At 40.7% G+C, this 22,416-nt stretch overlaps 1 protein-coding gene across 1 annotated transcript in view; it reads left to right on the top strand.

The window, feature by feature from the left end:
* Nucleotides 1-798: 798 nt before the first annotated feature.
* Nucleotides 799-22,416, top strand: part of BNC1 (basonuclin zinc finger protein 1) — a gene marked incomplete at both ends in the record, with an annotated part of 30,045 nt that continues 8,427 nt past the window's right edge. The window contains 3 exons of the mRNA XM_082847871.1: nt 799-876; nt 20,673-20,772; nt 21,832-22,067. Of these exons, the coding sequence (XP_082703997.1) occupies nt 799-876; nt 20,673-20,772; nt 21,832-22,067 (414 nt within the window). The remainder of the gene's footprint in view (nt 877-20,672; nt 20,773-21,831; nt 22,068-22,416) is intronic.

Genomic DNA, 22,416 nt, shown 5'->3' with positions numbered 1-22,416 from the left:
GGATTTTGTTTCCGGAGAATTAAGCGTGCGGTAGCCTTCGGTCACTCGGAGAACTGCGGAGCCGGGTGAGGGACAGTGACGGGGCCTCCTGTCCGGGGCGGGGGGGAAGGGTTGTCTACAAATCTTTTGCACAAAACTGCAAATGAAGACGCAGACAGGTCGGCTCAGGAAGCTTCCGGGACAGGATAGATTCGAGGGTGCAAGGTCAGGTTTTTATAAAGGTTACAGCTGACCTGCCGGGTGCGCGGAACAGTTCAGCGCTAGGTGTTTCCCCCCTGGTTCAGGCAGCCCCAGAAATTGGGGTCAGGCTCGAGGGTTTCCACGTCCAAGCCAGACACAGTGGGCTCTGGCTACTTGGGGACGGGCAGCCTGCAGGTGACAGGGCTGGACCGGGCTTTGGAGCCGGCGGCGGTACCTCCGCCGCACTCGGCATCGCCTGCAAGCGCCGGGGCGGCCGGTCCCGCGTCGCGGGTGTTGAACCTCGGCCGCACTCGGCTTCCCGGCCCCGGGGGCGCCGCGCTCGCTCGCCACCCGAGCGCCCAGGCGGGTCCCCGCTGCCGACCGGGCGGCGGGGCAGGGGACCGGGGGTGGGGGGTGCCCGAGGGCGGAGGCGGAGGCCGCGGCGTGGTCCCCGCTGCCCCTCGGGCGCTGCTGGCCAGACCCCGAGCCCCACTGGCCGCCTGGTTTTGCATAACCTCCTAAGGATTTGTCAGCCAGATGTGACAAGATTGTCGAGCAGAGAATGAAGGAGGAGATCTGATATTAATCAGTGCATAGCTTGGAGCCAAACTTTCTCAAATGCGGTGTAGAAACATGTTCTTCTCATTTAAGGCATCTCTTTGTGGCTGCGGGGCTGCCACCGGTCTGACTTTGACAGTTAAATGGAATGCCAACTAGCAGCCTTAATTGTATGAGTAAAGTTGTGTGTATTGTTGGGGGGAGGATCAGACACTCTAAGGTTCAGTAATGTCCCCTAGTTTTATGGCCATGCTCACCGCAGTCCTCTGAAGACAGGGCATTTAAATCGGGCCAGACACGCCTGGTCGCAGCCAGGCCTCTGCTGTTAACACTTAAGGGGCCTAAAAGAGGCCCCACTGGTGTCCTGGGAATCCCTGTCAGTGTGTGTGTGTGTGTGTGTGTGTGTGTGTGTGTGTGTGTGTGTGTCCCATAGAGCAGATCTAGCAAGAATTTTTTAAAAATATATTCTTCTCATCAAAGCAACAAAGATTTTGGTTGGACAGTAAGTGAATTGAAAAACAGCATTTAACAGATCTTTTTTTTTTCTGGTGTCCTTTTATTCCTTGCTGTTTTAATTTGATACTGGATTTCATGGGATCTTTTCATAAGATTTCTTAGATTGCTTTTTGCAAATACGTGCTTACGTGTTAAAACTTTTGTTCAGTGATAAATATACTGGCTCCTCAGCTGTCCCCAAATCTGTTGATATATGTTACTAAAATTTCATTAAAATTGAATACGTCAAAATAAAAATTTTGTGCATGATGTAAAAGAGCATTACTCCAAATGTTACAGATTGTCCAGGATTTGATTTTTGCTTTAAATAGGTGTGAAAAGATAGCCACAACTTTTGCTAAAATAAATTTTGATAAATAGCTTTATCTTCTTTGTCATACTTAAAAGAATAAGATGTGAGTCATTATTTGATTTCTCATCTAATAAGTTTGCTAACTTTAATTTCCCTAAGAAAGTGTTACTATTTCAACTCAACTGTTGGTTGAACATGTTCTGTTATAGAAGAGGTGGTGAGATCTTAGAACAAGTACTGCTCATACTCTGGGAACTCAAATATGTTCAGACATCTGCATAATTTAATTTGGAATATCACCTGTACCCAGAGTTCCTATTCCCTTCAGAATAGTAAGGATTTAGCAATGTGCCCCTTCTTCAGTCAGACAGAGAGAGTGGTTAGTTTGAAGTGGTTATTTGGCTGTTGACATCTACTGGGATGTGGAACGATGATCTGTTTGCTCTGGTTATAATTCACACTAGAAATGTTAACGAAAATGGAGTAATTGCAGTGGAAGCATAAAGTTTACATAGAGGGTTATCTTTATTTTATTTTAATTTTTATGCCTCTCCCATGTATCAGGCCTGCGTCCCAAGCCCATGCCCATATTCTGTACCTCAGAAGCATCAGCTTGGAAAGAAGGACGAACCAACCCATTGGGTGAGAAAAGCCATATCGGTTTCCCTGTGGAACAAGTAATAATTGTCCTTTAAGCATACACTTATTATTTCTGAATGCCTGTGGACAAATATAAATGGGAAAACATTTTAAAAGTTTAGTTTGTCAGTAAAATTAAACCACAGCATATGGGGTGAGGGGCATAAGTGTCTTCTAGCTTTTGTGTATGGCTTTAGAAGTTGTTTTGACAGTAGCCATTAAAGAGTTGCCCTGAAGGTTCCACAAGGTAAATTACTTGCAGGAGGAGCATGCTTTACCCCAGGGTGAATTTTCACCTCTACAGACGTCATTTAGAATGAGTTACTTTTGTCAGAAACAGTTTTGTTTAAAAAGAACTAGAAATATCTTAGCTAAGGTGAAATCTCAGTGCCAGAGTCAATAAATTTTCTAAATTACTTTATTCTGAGCATTCTGTAGATTTTTAATTTTTATTTATTTAGATATTTTATTTTTGATGACTTATCTGAGAGATATTAAAACTAACTGATTCTGCACAGAAGGGGCATCTGGAAAGGGTTGTTTTTTTGGTCTTTTTTTCCCTTTTAAATCGGTTTCCACCTGAAAACCTTATTTCCTCTTATCTTGTCATTCTTTGAAGCCCTTTTTCCTAATTCTGGAAATTCCACGATTCGGGTGCAGCCCCATTTCTCTACTCAGACACACGCCTATGTTATCCAAAAAGGGTGGGTCTAAACAGTGCAGACCTGCTTCACCAGGGTCCAACTTGGGGCCTTCTCAAACTTCGCACAAATAAGCAAACCAGCTATCGCTGTTCCCGTCCACACATGGACTCATTATTATAAACCAACCTAACATATCACAGGAGGACGCTGCCTTGGGGGTTGATAATTTCACTCAGCTAATGTGAGAGAAAAGAAAGATGGACAAATAAAATGTTGTGAAGGCCAGGTCCAAACAACCTATGTGGAGGGAAGTGGTTGTCTCAGGTAAAGTTAATTCAGGCTGCTAACTTCTTTCATAGAGTTATATTAGTTTGTCTCTTCTTACACATTATTTGTGTGAGCCTTCAGTACATGCTAGCAAACATCAAAATTATTTTCCAGGTCTACATCAGCTTCCAGAAGCATTGTCCTTGCTCTGTAGCCCTCTGATTATTTCTTTCGTTATTCATTATGAGGATAAAATTTTTATACAGACAGCTCTGTTTCACGATACACCATGCTGAATGTTAAGACAGTGATCAGGATGTCATAAGTAAGTCTGATCTTTTCTTTTCAAAAATTTCAATTGGAAAATCTAGGGGTTTTTTTACACTTCATTTTTAAAATCTAGTTCTCACTAAGTCCCTAAAAGAAATATTTGCAAAATTTTACTTAGCGATGTTCATAATGTCATCGTTATTTTACATCAGCAGCAATGGTGAAGTTACATTGTTTGTATAGTTGAAATTATCCTAAAGTGTAAATGTCTTTTTTTGTTTTGGTTTTTATTTTTTTCCTTAGGCTGACTGTTGTATCCAGAAGTTCCCTACATGTACAGTTAATGTCCTTTTGTTTTTTGTTGTCAAAGTTTTCTGAAGATTACAACTGAGGTCTCTGAAACTTAGGTTATAAAGGAAAAAAAATGTCTCCGTATCATTTATATACCTGTATAGTTTTTTGTTGTTGTTGTTAGTTTTTTTAAGAAGAAATATTTGGTTTGGTTTCTAAGGTAGGATTCGCAGATTTTTCTACTTTTTATATTTTCTGTTTTTAGAACTAATAATTTTAAGGAAAAAGGCACAGCTGTTAAATTATTTTGGCACAGAGTTTATAGTTTGATTTATAGAGATCAAAAGAACAAGTATTTTCCCCATCTCCCTCTTTGAACTAAGCAGCAAGAGAAAACACTACAAGTGCCTCGTGCATACTTTCTACTAACAGGTAGACTTGGCCCAACATCTGTTCCCTGAGTTCTACCTCCCACCTGCCATTTCTCTGCCAGACCCTTCTCCACCCTCTCAGTCTTCTTTGACCGGCCTCTTTTCATCCCCATCCTTGCAGCGAGAAACCAGATTCTGTCAGTTCTCCTTTAGTGTCATTTTTATGTTGCAAATGCTACCTGCCTGGTTTCTGAGCCTTCCCAGGTTCCCCTCTTTCAACCATGCTCATGATAAATGGTGTCTTCCCATTGTTCAGAACGCTGATGGTTCCATGAACCCAAGAGAGAGACTCATGGCTGCCCATCTGGACAGCATCCCCTGCTTTTTGCCTTTCTCGGTCGGCTCTTGTTGCCCATGACAGAAATCTGTGCTCTGTGGCCCAGCCTCCTGGGCTTGACAGACGTGTACAGGGTGAGCCTTCTTTACGCCTAGGACTGTGGCATTTCCTGCATGCACTGCTGAGAGCATGCCTGCTGCCTCCTGCAGAAAGCCTCCTCTGGGCTCTCTGCATAACACTGCTCTCTCCCTCTACGCCGTCTTACTCAAAACTAAAATTTGGGGGAGAGGTGGAGTCCTGTTTTTTTTTTTTTTTTTTTTTTTTTTTGCGGTACGCGGGCCTCTCACTGTTGTGGCCTCTCCCATTGCGGAGCACAGACTCCAGACGCGCAGGCTCAGCGGCCATGGCTCACGGGCCCAGCCGCTCCACGGCATGTGGGATCTTCCCGGACCGGGGCACAAACCCGTGTCCCACTGCGCCACCAGGGAAGCCCCTTTTTTTTCACTTTTTATTATAGAGTATTTCAAGCAAAATTGGACTAGTTTAATGAAGCTTGGTGATACATGCTTGGGCATTCAGCAGTGATCAACTTTGGGCCAATCCTGTTTCGTCTGTTTTCCCTACCCATTCTCCTCACCGTCACCAACACTAAATTCCTTTGAAGCAAATCCTGAGCATTCATTCATAAATACTTTAATATGTAGCTCTAAAATAAAAGACTCCTTTGTTAAGAAAAGCAGTATACCATATAGCATCTAAAAATTAACAATAACTATGTAATGTCATTAAATTTCTAAAGTGTTCAAATTCCCTTGATAGTCCCTTTAAGGTTATATTATCATTGGTTTGTTCAAATCAGTATTCAAATAGGGTCCATAAATTGTGTCTATTAATCTATAGGTTTACATTTTACTTTTTTCCTTGCAATTTATCTGTTGAAAAATCTGGGTCATTTGTCTTGTGGAGTACTCCCCAGCCTGGATTTTGGTGATTGTTTCCTCGTGATATCATTTAAGCATTCCTCTATCCCCTATACCAAAAGGCTTGATCTAATTCAGATTTGAACTTTTGGGGCAAGAACACCCCATATGTAGTAGTGTGTATCCTCCAATGCAGACGCAGGTGACCTAGTTGTTGTCTTTTTCATTAAGAGTTGCAGAATGCTGATATTCTAATTCTTCATTTATTTATTTACTGGAATACTATAAAGAGAATCTTTGCCTCAGTGATTTGGTTGCCCTGAACTACAATTTGTATGAAAAAGGATACATGCTTAATTCTTTCCCTTTGTTTAACATCTTTTGGTTCCATAGCATCATCTAAAGGGGGCCAGTGAGTTTTGCATTTGTTTTTAACTGCCTTATGAATTGCTAGATTTTAATATAGTAAATGACTCGCACTAATTTTTAGCAGATCATATTTTCTGTTCAGCAATTCTTTTTTTAATGAAATTTTTAAAGTGTGTATTTTGTTGTGTGACTATGATACAATACAGCAATTTTTTAAAATGTATTTATTTATTTTTGGCTGTGTTGGGTCTTCGTTGCAATGCGTGGGCTTCTCATTGCAGTGGCTTCTCTTATTGTGGAGCACGGGCTCTAGGCGCGTGGGCTTCAGTAGTTGTGGCACGCGGGCTCAGTAATTGTGGCACATGGGCTAAGTTGCCCCATGTCATGTGAGATCTTCCCAGACCAAGGCTGGAACCCGTGTCCCCTGCGTTGGCAGGCATATTCTTTTTTTCTTTATTTTTTTAATTTATTTTTTTATACAGCAGGTTCTTATTAGTCATCCATTTTATACACATCAGTGTATATATGTCAATCCCAAACTCTCAATTCACCCCACCACCACCACCACCACCCGCCGCTGTCCCCCCCTTGGTGTCCATACGTTTGTTCTCTACATCTGTGTCTCAACTTCTGCCCTGCAAACCAGTTCATCTGTACCATTTTTCTAGGTTCCACATATATGCGTTAATATACAATATTTGTTTTACTCTTTCTGACTTACTTCACTCTGTATGACAGACTCTAGATCCATCCATGTCTCTACAAATGACCCAATTTCATTCCTTTTTATGGCTGAGTAATATTCCATTGTGTATATATATTATATATATATATATATAATATATATATATATATACCACATTTTCTTTATCCATTCATCTGTTGATGGGCATTTAGGTTGTTTCCATGACCTGCCTATTGTAAACAGTGTTGCAGTGAACATTGGGGTGCATGTGTCTTTTTGAATTATGGTTTTCTCTAGGTATATGCCCAGTAGTGGGATTGCTGGGTCATATGGTAATTCTATTTTTAGTTTTTTAAGGAACCTCCAAACTGTTTTCCATAGTGGCTGTATCAATTTACATTCCCACCAACAGTGCAAGAGGGTTCCCTTTTCTTCACACCCTCTCCAGCATTTGTTGTTTGTAGATTTTCTGATGATGCCCATTCTAACTGGTGTGAGGTGATACCTCATTGTAGTTTTGATTTGCATTTCTCTAATAATTAGTGATGTTGAGCAGCTTTTCATGTGCTTCTTGGCCATCTGTATGTCTTCTTTGGAGAAATGTCTATTTAGGTCTTCTACCCATTTTTGGATTGGGTTGTTTGTTTTTTTAATATTGAGCTACATGAGCTGTTTATATATTATGGAGGTTAATCCTTTGTCCACTGATTCGTTTGCAAATATTTTCTCCCATTCTGAGGGTTGTCTTTTCATCTTGTTTATGGTTTCCTTTGCTGTGCAAAAGCTTTGAAGTTTCATTAGGCCCCATTTGTTTATTTTGGGTTTTATTTCCATTACTCTAGGAGGTGGATCAAAAAAGATCTTGCTGTGATTTATGTCAAAGAGTGTTCTTCCTATGTTTTCCTCTAAGAGTTTTATAGTGTCCAGTATTACATTTAGATCTCTAATCCATTTTGAGCTTATTTTTGTGTATGGTGTTAGGGAGTGTTCTAATTTCATTCTTTTACATATAGCTGTCCAGTTTTCCCAGCACCACTTATTGAAGAGACTGTCTTTTCTCCATTGTATATCCTTGCCTCCTTTGTCATAGATTAGTTGACCATAGGTGCGTGGGTTTTATCTCTGGGCTTTCTATCTTGTTCCATTGATCTATGTTTCTGTTTTTGTGCCAGTACCATATTGTCTTGATTACTGTAGCTTTATAGTATAGTCTGAAGTCAGGGAGTCTGATTCCTCCAGCTCCATTTTTTTCCCTCAAGACTGCTTTGGCTATTCAGGGACTTTTGTGTCTCCATACAAATTTTAAGATTTTTTGTTCTAGTTCTGTAAAAAATGCCATTGGTAATTTGTTACAGATTGCATTGAATCTGTAGATTGCTTTGGGTAGTATAGTCGTTTTCACAATATTGATTATTCCAGTGCAAGAGCATGTTATATCTCTCCATCTGTTTTTGTGTCATCTTTGATTTCTTTCATCAGTGTCTTATGGTTTTCTGAGTACAGGTCTTTTACCTCCTTTAGGTAGGTTTGTTCCTAGGTATTTTATTCTTTTTGTTGCAATGGTGAATCAAATTGTTTCCTTAATTTCTCTTTCTGATCTTTCATTGTTAGTGTATAAGAACACAAGAGATTTCTGTGCATTAATTTTGTATCCTGCAACTTTACCAAATTCATTGATTAGCTCTAGTAGTATTCTGGTGGCATCTTTAGGATTCTCTATGTATAGTATCATGTCAGCTGCAGACAGTGACAGTTTTACTTCTTCTTTTCCAATTTGGATTCCTTTTATTTCTTTTTCTTCTCTGATTACCATGGCTAGGACTTCCAAAACTATGTTGAATAATAGTGGCGAGAGTGGACATCCTTGTCTTGTTCCTGATCTTAGAGAAAATGCTTTCAGTTTTCCACCATTGAGAATGATGTTTGCTGTGGGTTGGGCGTATATGGCCTTTATTATGTTGAGGTAGGTTCCCTCTATGCCCACTTTCTGGAGACTTTTTATCATAAATGGGTGTTGAATTTTGTCAGAAGCTTTTTCTGCATCGATTGAGATGATCATATGGTTTTTATTCTTCACTTTGTTAATATGGTGTATCACATTGATTGATTTGCGTATATTGAAGAATCCTTGCATCCCTGGGATAAATCCCACTTGGTCATGGTGTATGATCCTTTTAATATGTTGTTGGATTCTGTTTGCTAGTATTTTGTTGAGGATTTTTGCATCTATATTAATCAGTGATATTGGTCTGTAATTTTCTTTTTTTGTAGTATCTTTGTCTTGTTTTGTTATCAGGGTGATGGTGTCCTCATAGAATGAGTTTGGGAGTGTTCCTCTGCAATTTTTTGGAAGAGTTTGAGAAGGATGGGTGTTAGCTCTTCTCTAAATGTTTGATAGAATTCACCTGTGAAGGCATCTGGTCCTGGACTTTTGTTTGTTGGAAGATTTTTAATCACAGTTTCAATTTCATTACTTGTGATTGGTCTGTTCATATTTTCTGTTTCTTCCTGGTTCAGTCTTGGAAGGTTATACCTTTCTAAGAATTTGTCTGTTTCTTCTGGGTTGTGCATTTTATTGGCATAGAGTTGCTTGTAGTAGTCTCTTAGGATGCTTTGTATTTCTGCGGTATCTGTTGTAACTTCTCCTTTTTTATTTCTAATTTTATTGATTTGAGTCCTCTCCCTCTTTTTCTTGATGAGTCTGGCTAATGTTTTATCAATTTTGTTTATCTTCTCAAAGAACCATCTCTTAGTTTTATTGATCTTTGCTATTGTTTTCTTTGTTTATGTTTCATTTATTTCTGTTCTCATCTTTATGATTTTTTTCCTTCTGCTAACTTTGGGTTTTGTTTCTTCTTTCTCTAGTTTCTTTAGGTGTAAGGTTAGATTGTTTATTTGAGATTTTTCTTGTTTCTTGAGGTAGGCTTGTATAGCTATAAACATCCCTCTTAGAACTGTTTTTGCTGCATCGCATAGGTTTTGGATCATTGTATTTTCATTGTCCTTTGTCTCTAGGTATTTTTTGATTTCCTCTTTGATTTCTTCAGTGACCTTTTGGTTATTTAGTAACATATTGTTTAACTTCCATGTGTTTTGTGTTTTTTACGTTTTTTTCCCTGTAATTGATTTCTAATCTCATAGCGTTGTGGTCAGAAATGATGCTTGATATGATTTCAATTTTCTTAAATTTACTGAGGCTTCATTTGTGACCCAAGATGTGATCTATCCTGGAGAATGTTCCATGCGTACTTGAGAAGAAAGCGTAATCTGCTGTTTTTGGATGGAATGTCCTATAAATATCAATTAAATCTATCTGATCTATTGTGTCATTTAAAGCTTCTGTTTCCTTATTTCTTTTCTTTTTGGATGATCTGTCCATTGGTGTAAGTGAGGTGTTAAAGTCCCCCACTATTACTGTGTTGCTGTCGATTTCCTCTTTTATAGCTGTTAGCAGTTGCCTTATGTATTGAGGTGCTCCTATGTTGGATGCATATATATTTATAATTGTTATATATTCTTCTTGGATTGATCCCTTGATCATTATGTAGTCTTCTTTGTCTCTTGTAACATTCTTTATTTTAAAGTCTGTTTTATCTGATATGAGTATTGCTACTCCAGCTTTCTTTTGATTTCCATTTGCATGGAATATCTTTTTCCTTCCCCTCACTTTGAGTCTGTATGTGTCCCTAGGTCTGAAGTAGGTCTCTTGTAGCATATATATGGGTCTTGTTTTGTATCCATTCAGCAAGGGCAGGCAGATTCTTAATCACTGCGCCACCAGGGAAGTCCTTGTTCAGCAATTCTTGACGAATCAAGGTGTCTGACTTTTTTTCCCCAATGAAGCCATGTGCTCCCCTAGAGCGGACACTGGGAGTTCCTCATCTTTGTGTCTCCCTGAGGCTCCCCACTGTTACCTGTACATGGTAGATGCTTTAAAAAAAACCCAGCGACCTCCACAAAAAAACAATTTGTTAGGACTTCCCTGGTGGCACAGTGGTTGAGAGTCCGCCTGCCGATGCAGGGGACACGGGTTCGTGCCCTGGTCCGGGAAGATCCCACATGCCGTGGAGCAGCTGGGCCCATGAGCCATGGCCGCTGAGCCTGCGCATCCGGAGCCTGTGCTTCGCAGCGGGAGAGGCCACAACAGTGAGAGGCCCACGTACCGCAAAAAAAAAAAAAATTTGTTAAATAAATTGGTTTCATTTTTGTCAAACTACTAATGGAAGGTGAAGGCATGATGAACATCTGGTCCATGTGTAATTCTCTAGGTGGGCATCAGTCCAGTGCTGCCAGCAGCAGATAAGCTACCTCACACAAAAGGACCTCATGGGTTTTCTTCTCACTTCATCCCAGTTGTCCTGGGACACCTGGCAAATGATGTTACTATTTTCAGAATCCTAGTTGTACCTCTGTGGTTTTGCATATGTTAGAAAAACAATGAAAAACTTAATGAAAAGTATAAGAAGAGCAAAATGAGAGGAGGGAAAGTAGGGAGCAAAAAACAAGAAAAAAAGCCAGTTCTAGTAAGAGAAGTTAGAAGTATAAAATGTGTGTTAAGAGGCAGAGTAGCTCCAAAGAGCAATGGGGTAGAGACCTCTCATCCTTGAATCAAGCATTTTCCCAAACCAGGAAGTCTAACTCTGCAGCCACAGAGAGAATGGGAATACAATTTCACTGGAGATGAAAAGAAAGTAAGTTCTGTCCCCGCAAGCTAAGGGTGGTCCAGCCGCTTTAGAAGATGTTTTGTATTATAGATGGGCAGTTTTTGATATGCACTGTAGATTTCCAGGACTCAAACATATGAAAAGCCATTGTCTATATTCAACATTTAAAAATACAACTTGGAAAAACCCGCATCATTTTTATTCTAAAGCTTGGTGACTTTTAAAAAGTGATTTGTGATTTAGCTGACTGGGTCCCTTGATTTCAAGTTGGGAAATTATGATTCTCAGAACTGAGAATCTGACACAGCCTTAGAATCTCACATTTAAGAGAGGACCATAGACTCTAAACTTGGCCTCAGTGATCTCTACTAGTTAGCAGTTTTTCACATGATTTTTATGTGTCACTCTCCACAGTCGATAGGAAGATCAGTGTGTAAATTAGGCACAGCATTTGGCTGCTAGTAAAAGAGCTCCTTAATAATGGTTGCCATCCTTTCTGCTCAGCCATCCTTAGGGCTTGACTTTGAGGTTGACCTCAAGTTTGCATCCATGAGGTCCAGCCATCGTGTTCTTGTTCCAAGAAGGAGGAAGGAGGAAAGGCAAAGAATTCCCCCAGCTGAGTCAGCTCTCATTTATTTTTATTTTTTTTAACATCTTTATTGGAGTATAATTTCTTTACAAATGGTGTGTTAGTTTCTGCTTTATAACAAAGTGAATCAGTTATACATATACATATATCCCCATATCTCCTCCCTCTTGCGTCTCCCTCCCACCCTCCCTATCCCACCCCTCTAGGTGGTCACAAAGCACCGAGCTGATCTCCCTGTGCTATGCGGCTGCTTCCCACTAGCTATCTCTTTTACATTTGGTTGTGTGTATATGTCCATGCCACTCTCTCACTTCGTCCCAGCTCACCCTTCCCCTTCCCCATGTCCTCAAGTCCATTCTCTACGTCTGCGTCTTTATTCCTGTCCTGCCCCTGGGTTCTTCATAACCTTTTTTTTTTTTTTAGATTCCATGTATATGTGTTAGCATATGGTATTTGTTTTTCTCTTTCTGACTTACTTCAGTCTGTATGAGAGACTCCAGGTCCGTCCACCTCACTACAAATAACTCAATTTCGTTTCTTTTTATGGCTGAGTAATATTCCATTGTATATATGTGCCACATCTTCTTTATCCATTCATTTGTCGATGGACACTTAGGTTGCTTCCGTGTCCTGGCTATTGTAAGTAGAGCTGCAATGAACATTGTGGTACATGACTGTTTTTGAATTATGGTTTTCTCAGAGTATATGCCCAGTAGTGGGATTGGTGGGTCATATGGTAGTTCTATTTTTAGTTTTTTAAGGAACCTCCATACTGTTCTCCATAGTGTCAGCTCCCATTTGTAAGGAGCTTTCTGTAAAGCTCCACCCAGCCACTTCTGCTTGCACACATTGGTCAATCCTTAGTCACCTGGCCACCAAAGGAAACGTGGAAATTAAGGTTCCTTTACTAAGGCAGATCAGGCAAAGGATATTGGATGGGTGTCTGTAATTAGTAAGCATGGTGCGGCTTTCTCATTGATTCATTCATTATTCTCTTAATACCAGTGGAAAGCTTACCAAGTATCAGGCCCAGTGCTAGCCACTAGGTATTGGTTTGGAGTTTCACTTTTGTTGCCTCTTTAGGGAATGATTCATTATAGAACAAGTTTTTGGAGGTTTTTATCATAGGTATTTTTGGTAGCTCTGTCTGTGCAGAGTCAGATCACTAGAGCCCAGAGGACCTAAGATCTTGCTTGTTGTAGACCTGGTAGCAACAACAGTTTCACTGTGCTAATTGGTCTTTTCAACTCTCTATCTGTATATCCTCATTACTGTGACTAATAGGCCTCTGAGATAGGCAGGAACAGATATCCAGCCCATTTTATAGTCAAAGACTCCAAGGCATGGAGCTGAAGGTTATATGGCTTAACAAAAAGTAAGACATAGACTGAGGACAATCATAGATTGTACTACCTCTCAGTGAAAGATGCTCAGTGTGATGAGGGGGAGGGAGTTTAGGCTCCCCAGCTCTGCCTCCAGAGGTGTCATTTTAACAGGCAAATCATATTAGTTTCATACTTTTTCCAAAGGCTCACTGTTAGACTTAGGACAAAACCATACTCCTTGGCCTGCCCCACAAGATCCTATGCACAGTGGTCTCTGTCACCTTTCTGACCCTCATTTTCTACCATTAACCTTACTAACTCCACTCCAGCTACCCTGGCCCCCTTTCTGTTCCCTGAGCACTTCCAACCTCTTTTATGCCTCAGAGCCTTTGCACTTGCTGTGCCCGAAACACTCCTTCAATCTCCAGTTCTTCACTGGCTCCTTGCCATGCCTTAGGACTCAGTTCAAGTGTCACCTCCTCAAAAGCCTTTGATGGTGACCCTGTCTAAAAGGCACTTACCACTACTCCTGCCTCTCCATGCCACCCAGTAAAATTGCTAGCAAAGCTTTCTGCTTATTTCTTCAATAGCACTTACCTTATTCTGAAAAGGTATTGTTTGTTTACTTGTTTATTCTGTCTCTCTCTTGTAGAATATAAGCTCCTTGAGGGCAGGGACCTCATCATTCTCATTCAACACTTTAGCCCCCAGAGTTTAGATCATAAACACTCAGTAAATATGTATTCAGTGAATGGGGTTTCTTTACCATGTGGAACTTTAATATCCTTATAGTTTCTGTCGAGATTAAATGAAACCATAAATATAAGTGCAGTTAGTACCAGGTACTGATAATTCAAGATGTAATCTATGCTCAATATCCAGATTTGAGACCACCCTCAAGTAGCCTATAAGTTCCTAGCTTCCTCATCTGTGCAACGGGGTGGTGGTAAGAAATGAGATAACACATAGGTTACTGCTTACTGCAGTGCCTCACACGTAATAAATAAGCAATCAGTATCATAAACTATGTAACCTTGGGCAAATTAACAATCTTCCGTAAGTTTGTTTCCTGAGAATAATTCCCTCCTCACAGTGATGTAGTGAGGATTGAATGTGATCACCTATTACATACGAATGCCACCATGTGGAAGGGCAGATGCTGGAAGAATAGCTAGTCTCGCCTTTGGGCTCAGAACTACCCAGTAGAATTTTGTGTGATGACGGAAATGTTCTCCTCTCTGCTGTCCTGTACAATAGCCACTAGCCACATGTGGCTCCCGAGCACTTGAAATATGACCAAGTGACCAAAGAACTGAATTTTTTATTTTATTTTATTTTAATTAGGTAGCCACATGTGGCTAGTGGCTACTGTTGGACAAGGCGGACTAAGTAACTTAACCCTACAAAGTTGTCTGGCTGGTATGCAGTTCAGTTTTGTTCCTGAGCCAGATCGCAAATGACTCCCCTCAAAGGGTCAATACCATGAATCTGGAAATCCCAAAAGTCCTCTATGATTTTTCTCCTCCCCACTTCCATCTGGTCCCCCAAGAGTATCCCCCTGAATTTATCTTCAGTGATATGAAAATGTTTGCATGTACTAGAGATGAAAACAGCTTTGAAGTGGACAGTTTTTACTCTCAAGCTCAATAATTCAAATCCCATCAAAGGCCTGCACTGTCTAGCAGTGGATGTCTGTGCACCTACCCCACTGTGTGCCTGCACTGGCCACTGCTAGGAGTTCAAGTCAGCATCTACTGACAAAAGGCGCATGGCAGCATCTCCCCAAGCTGAAGGTAGAGGGTATCTGGGAGAGGAAGTGGGACCCTCAAATCTACCTAAAATCTAGGTCATAACTTTCCATCCCAAAACTGAAAATAACCAAATCATCCATCCTATACTAGGTGTGTTCGTAATTTTTGGGTGAATGAATGAGCAAATGATAGTTACAAAAAAGCAAACCAGAATTTCGAATGTTGATTTGTAGCACATCAAAGTGATTAATAACAACTCGGAAATAGTCTGATTAAAATGAGTGCGTAAAAAGCAATAATCACGTCTTGATGAGTTCGGAATGTTGTAAACATCTGTCTGTCTTATGTTTCTGAAGAATGGAACAAGTATCAGGATTCTGAAAGAAAGGATGTAAGTTTTAAGAGTTTTCCCTTATTGATTTACATGAGTATTTTTTGTCCTGTAATTAGAATTTTTGATTTGATTTCATCTGAGAAGTTTTAATTTGTCTGTAGATAATGGTGCTATAATTTTACTACATCGTGGGATTCTGAGATGGGTGGAAAAAACCCAAGGGCTTTAATATTGGAAGTTTTCTTAGACACTGTAATTAGCATTTTTAGTTCATAAATAATTCTTCTGAGATTTATTTCTATAGATGTTTAATGAGCTTTATTAAGCCTTATTCAAACAGGTTCATATAGAACCACATGAATGTTTCTTATAAAGCAGCATTCATACATTGGAATTACAGATAAAACTGCTTAAAATTCAGTCCCCAAACTAGAAGCTGCTATAACTGTGAATAGTCAGGTTAGATCAGGGAGTGTCAACTGGGGGCAGTTTTGCCCCTAGGGGCATTTGACAATGTCTGGAAACATTTTGGCTTTCACAGCTGGGGAAGGGAGGTGTTACTGTGGCACCTGGTGGGTAGAAGCCAGGGATGCTGCTGGACCTCCTACAATGCACAGGACAGCGCCCACCACAAATAATTATCCAGCTCAAAATGTCTATAATGCTGATGTTGAGAAACCCTGAGTTGGTGTCAAGAGATGCAGAAAAAAATGAGTTTCAACCTTAGGCTATGAAATGTGCTTGGAATTGTTCCCTCTGTAGTTTCACTGTGCTGGGCCTGAGATAGTGTCACTCAGAGTTTCCTGGGGGCTTCCCATGAGTCAGCCTTCTGAGCAGACTCTAGGGAGTGAAGGAAGTATGTGCTCAAGGACATCTTTCTCTGATTCAGGCAGGTCCTATTTTCCAAGTAAATAAAATGTGAATTCACTTTATATAGTTCCAATACCTTGTTTTTAAAGAATGAATAGCATCTTGAGGGACATAATCCAAAATAAGAACTTTTCTTCTTTTAAAAATTTCCATTAAAACAGTCATATTTGTAGAATGTAGGTGGTGAAATATTTCAGAGGTTTAGTACTAAGTGTGCTGGTAGCTATTGAGAGTATAGATGATTGGTTTGCCTGTGAGCTGACATTCAGGGAGTCGCAGGGAAGTTTAGAAGCTGGACAACATAGGAATGCTGCAAACTGAGGTAATGACACTCTTAAATTTTGACAGTGTGTAGTAGAAACTAAACCATTACTCATTTTTATCCTTTAACTTCCAGTCAAGATAACTATATAATTATGTGTGCAGGTATATAGATGTGTGTGTTTGTATATTTATCAATAATACATTTGTATATGTGTACACAAGTAGAAACTCTATAACCAAAAAGTAAAATAATTTCTGTCATTAGAGCAATATTTCTTGATCTTATTTTTCATTATTCACCCCCCCACACACGCATCTAAGGAGACTTTAGAAATTTTTTTCTAATTGTGCCTACCACAATGACATTTTAGTTGCACACCATATACTATCTATCTGTTTATGTATGTGTATGTGTGCTCTATACATAAAAAGAATGGAATAGTTTTCACTCTTTGGGGATGGTATACCCCAGATGAGAATGTATGCATTATTAGAGTGAGAGACTGTTCTGATCATCTGGAGTTCTTTATGTTATATTCTATGACTTTACAAAGAGCAAAACCCTTTTACCCATATTTCCTGTTTTTTGATAGCCTGTTGAAGGGATTAGGTAACACTGTTGCTGTCTGCTGTACACCTCAGTTATAAACAGCCCTATTCTTTCGAAGGGATTAGGTAACACTGTTGCTGTCTGCTGTACACCTCAGTTATAAACAGCCCTATTCCTTCCAAGGGATTAGGTAACACTGTTGCTGTCTGCTGTACACCTCAGTTATAAACAGCCCTATTCCTTCACCTGAAAATCTCTGTCTAGTTGTTCTGTTCAGGCCCATTGTAATCCAAAAGAAATTGTAGATAATGGTCAAATCATGTAAAGTTTAACCTGTATTTAAGGAAGGTCACTGGTTTTTTAAAAGACTTTATTTTTTTAGAATACTTTTAGATCCATAGAAAAATTGAAAGGAAAGTACAAGGATTTCCCATATATCCCCTACCTCCACGTAGGCATAGCCTCCCCTATTTTCAACATCCCTCACCGGAGGGTACATTTGTTACAATTGATGAACCAACATTTGACACATCATAATCACCCAAAATCCATGGTTTAACCTTAGAGTTCACTCTTGGTGTTATACACCCTATGGGTTTGGAAAAATGTACAATGACAAGTATCTATCATTATAGTATCATACAGAGTATTTTCACTGCCCTAAAAATCCTCTGTGTTCTTCCTGTTCATTCCCCAACCCTTGCCAACCCCCTGGCAACCACTGATCTTTTTACTGTCTCCATAGTTTTCCCTTTTCCAGAATGTTTTAAAGTTGGAATCATGCAGTATGTAGCCTTTTCAGGTTGGCTTCTTTCACTTAATAATATGCATTTACATTTCCTCCATGTCTTTTCATGGCTCTATAGCTCATGTCTTTTTTGTGCTGAATAATATTCTGTTGTTTGGGTGTACCACAGTTTATCTATTTGCCAACTAAAGGACATCTTGTTTACTTCCAAGTCTTAGAAATTATGAATAAAGCTGCTATAAACATCCATGTGCAGGTTTTGTGTGGGCATAAGTTTTCAGCTTCTTTGGGTAAATACCAAAGAGTGCAGTTACTGGATTGTACGGTAAGAGTGTGCTTAGTTTTATAAGAAACCACCAAACTGTCTTCCAAAGTAGCTTTATTACTATTTTGCGTTCTCATCAGCAATGAATGAGATTTCTGTTGCTCCACATCCTCACAATCATTTGATGCTGTCAGTGTTCTGGATTTTGGCCATTCTAATAGGAGTATAGTGGACTGATTTTTTAAAATAATATTTTTATCAAAATATAATTCACATACCATAAAATTCACCCTTATAAAGTATACAACTGAGTGGTTTCACTGTATTCATTGAGTTGTGCAACCATCACTACTACCTGATTTTAGAACATTTTCATCACCTCAGAAAGAAACTCTGGGGCTCCCCTGGTGGCGCAGTGGTTGAGAGTCTGCCTGCCGATGCAGGGGACACAGGTTCGTGCCCCGGTCCGGGAAGATCCCGCATGCCGCGGAGCGGCTGGGCCTGTGAGCCATGGCTGCTGAGCCTGTGCGTCCGGAGCCTGTGCTCTGCAACTGGAGAGGCCACAACAGTGAGAGGCCCATGTACTGCAAAAAAAAAAAAAAAAAAAAGAAACTCTGGTCAAAATTTAAACTATCTGTGTTTCAAAGGGTACTGTGAAGAAAGTGAAAGGGTAAGCCAAGGATTGGAGAAAATATTTGCAAATCGTATATCTGGTAAAGGACTTGTACCTAGAGTATATAAAGAACTCTTAGGACTCAATGCTAAAAAGACAACCCAATTTAAAAATGGGCAAAAGATCTGAACAGACATACAGATGGCCGTCAAGCACATGAAAAGATGCTGAACACCATTAGCCGTCAGGGAAATGAAATCAAAACCACAATGAGATACCACTTATGCCCAGTAGGATAACTACAGTAGAAAAGGCAAACAGTAACTAGTGTTAGTGGGGATGTGGAGAAATCAGAGCCCTCATAGACTGCTGGTAGGAATATAAACTTTGAAAAACAGTTTGGGATTTTTCTCAAAAAGTTAAACGTAGAGTTACTATATGATCCAGCAGTTCTACTCCTAGGAGTATATCCCACGCACTGCAACGAAGAGTAGCCCCCACTGGCCGCCACTAGAGAAAGCCCGCCCACAGACACAAAGACCCAACGCGGCCAAAAATTAATTAATTAATCAATTTTTTTTAAAAGATGAAAACAAACAAAAAAGATAACCCTTTCCCCCCACTACCACCCATTAGCAGTCACTCCTCATCCCTACCTGCTCCCCACGACCCCGGTAACCACTAGTCTGCTTTGTGCCTCTGTGGATTGGCCTGTCGTTGACAGTTCACATAAATGGAATCATTCCACCTGTGACTGTTTGTACTTGGCTTCTTTCATTAGCATAATATTTTCAGAGTTCACCCCTGTTTTAGCAGGTATCAGTACTTCATTCTTATTGCCTAGTGATATCCCATTGTATGGACATACCACATTTTGTTTATCCATTCATCAGCTGATCAATATTGAGGTTGTTTCCACTTCGGGGCTAGTATAAATAATGCTGATTTTAAAGTTCGGGTACAAGTTTTGCGTGGACGTATGTCTTCAGTTCTCTTGGGCTTATACCTAGGAGTGGAATTGCTTGGTTGTATAGTAACTGTGTTTGTGAGGATCAGCCAGTCGGTTTTCCAAAGTGGCTGCACCATTTTACAATCCCAGCAGCAACTGATTTTTGAGTGAGGACTAGTTATATACTCCTTAAAGTGTCCTAGGCCAGATTCTCCTCTTCCCTGTCCCCACCCAAGGCCACGTAGTCCCTTAATTGTCACATGGAGGGTTTAAACCCATAGTCATAGGGCTCTTTCATCCCCTCCAAACACAGAGACACTCCCCAGTGTCAAAGCTTTCTTGAATCATACAGATTCCACACAGTGGTGCTTCCCAGGAATCTCACTGACAGAGCTCCTGTGAGAGCTTTTTCTCTTTAATAATAGATTACGTTCCTCAGGCCTCTATCCCCTTTTGAGAAATTCATCTTAAAAATGCACGTGAAGTGGGCTTCCCTGGTGGCGCAGTGGTTGAGAGTCCACCTGCTGATGCGGGGGACACGGGTTCGTGCCCTGGTCTGGGAAGATCCCACATGCCACGGAGCGGCTGGGCCCGTGAGCCATGGCCACTGAGCCTGCGCGTCCGGAGCCTGTGCTCCGCAACGGGAGAGGCCACAACAGTGAGAGGCCCGCGTACCGCAAAAAAAAAAAAAAAAAATACACGTGAAGTTTTGTTCTTAATACTAGAACTTTGTTGTCACGTACATCTCTAGTTTCAATTTCAGTTGTGTGTTTGCACACTCCACACCCCCACACCACACCCGACACTTCGACCTGCACCTGGGCATCGATGCAGGGCTTGTCCAGCCTGTGTGCGTCTGTTAGTCACACAGTCCAGTGAGCGGGGTCGGGGAATCATCGTCAGTGTGGTCAGCCATTGCATGTCTTCAAATCTATCTTGATATTCAGCCTCTGCCTCATTTTGGGGGGTAACGAATTACACACGTGTGTTACTCTCAGTTCTGATCGCTCTCCTATTTACTTGCATCAGGGTAGCCGGTGTATACCTTTCAGGGTTGCTATTCTGGTCAACTTAGAGATTCAGTGAGAATGTGACTCTTCTTCACCCTTTCTGTGTCCTTAATAACAAGCAAGATGTTTCCTTCCCACCTGTAATCCTTTCTTATAAAGAGTTCTGGGATTTTAGCCCATTCTCACATGCAGAACATCTGTGTAGCATGTTCACCGTCTCCAGGTCTGGGGCCAGCTTCCCCGCTTTCCAGGATACACTATACAGGTCTGGGCCTGGCACAGAGTGGGCACACATCACTCAAAGAACGTTGCTCAGTGGAGGAGTGTGTTTTGTTATGTAAATGTGATGTGTGTTCCACGCCTCACTAACATGCCAGGTATCCCTGTGTTCTCTTCTGCAGGCCATCGGCTGTACCCTGAACTGTAGTTGCCAAAGCTTCAAACCAGGGAAAATAAACCACCGTCAGTGTGAGCAGTGCAGACATGGATGGGTGGCCCACGGTAACTTTATTTTGCCCCCTCTCTTGGCCTTTAGTGTACCCTTTAAATAACTTAGTTATTCAGGAACAGATTTAATATCTAAGAATGACAGCTAACATTTGTAAGTTACTGCTATGTGCCAGGTAACAGCCTAAGAGCTTTATATATGTTATCTCTTTGAATCTTAACAACTCTATATGATAAGTGTTTATCAACCCCCTTCTAAAGGTGTAGAAAATGGTGCTTCAGGGCTGTCATTCTGCAACAATAGAAATGTTCTGTGCTGTCTAATATAGTAGCCTCTAACCCAGGGCTGCTAGATGGAAAAACAGAATGCTCAGTTGAATTTGAATTTCAGTTAAACTATACATCATTTTTTAGCCTAAGTATATCCCAATGAATATTTTTGGTTTAAGTGTATACCACTTATTCATTTTTTATCTGAAATGTATATTCAAGTTTAATTTTTATTTGTTTTTTTATTTGCTATACCTGACAGCCCTACACTAGCCACATGTGGCTACAAGTACTTGAAATGTGACTAGCACAACTGGTGAACTGAATTTTTAGTTTTATTTTATGTTAATTTAAATCTAAATTTGAATAGCCATCTCTGACTGATGACTGTTGCATTGGACAGCATGGAGTTCAGTGGCTTAACTTGCCCAGCCCAACAACTAGATAGTGGCAGACCAGGGCTCAAACCCAGATCTGTTGGATTTCCAAGTCCAGGTTCTTCCCCAGACCCCGTGCTTCCTGGTTTTCCATCCTCTTGATCATGCACCTGCCGCCTTCGTTTTTACCTGTTTTCCGTGCACGGTCCCTACTTGCGGCTGTTTTACTCCTTAGGCATGCCACAGGAAAGGGAGAAAAGAAGCCTCTCAGGCTAGTCCATTTCATTTTAGAAGTTCCTGAGAATAACTTGGAGCCAGATAGCTATTAAGATTATTAATTGTTTGCATATTTGTGGTTTTTCTACTGGAACAAATAACTGAGAGTTAGCGCTAACCTACGTCTGTGCAGTGTTTCTCTTAAAAGTAGAATCTTGAAAAAAAATATTTCTTCAATTCACTTTTTCAGCTCTAAGTAAGCTAAGGATTCCCCCCGTGTATCCAACAAGCCAGGTGGAGATTGTCCAGTCCAACGTGGTGTTTGATATTAGCAGCCTCATGCTGTATGGGACCCAGGCCATCCCTGTTCGCCTGAAAATCCTACTGGACCGACTCTTCAGTGTGTTGAAGCAAGATGAGGTCCTCCAGATCCTCCATGCCTTGGACTGGACCCTCCAGGATTACATCCGTGGATACGTGCTGCAGGTATGGGGACCATGGGCACTGTTCTCCTAGAATGTCTTCCGAAGCTCCTGTCCTTGGAACTGATGTAACCCCGTTGCCTACAGTGCTACAGCCATTGGTAGTCATCCTTCCCTTTCATAGTTATTTCTAATGTCTTAAGCCCTACCTCATGTTCTGGGTGAAATCCAGTGCCTTTCCTCAAGGTATCTGTAAGACTTGAGGATGCGGGAGCATTACATATTCTCTGCTTTAGGTTTCACTCAGCCAGCTCTTCCACAGTCAGCCATTTGCCCCATCCTTGGTGATGCCTCCGTTTCTTTTATTATCCTCAAACTATTTACTGACACAAGACATCATGTTTCAGATTTTA

The sequence above is a fragment of the Leucopleurus acutus genome, assembly GCF_964270905.1.
Source record: "Leucopleurus acutus genome assembly, chromosome: 1".
Taxonomy (NCBI): Eukaryota; Metazoa; Chordata; class Mammalia; order Artiodactyla; family Delphinidae; genus Leucopleurus; species Leucopleurus acutus.
The sequence above is the reverse complement of the archived record's forward strand: the minus strand, read 5'-3'. Positions and strand labels throughout refer to the sequence as shown.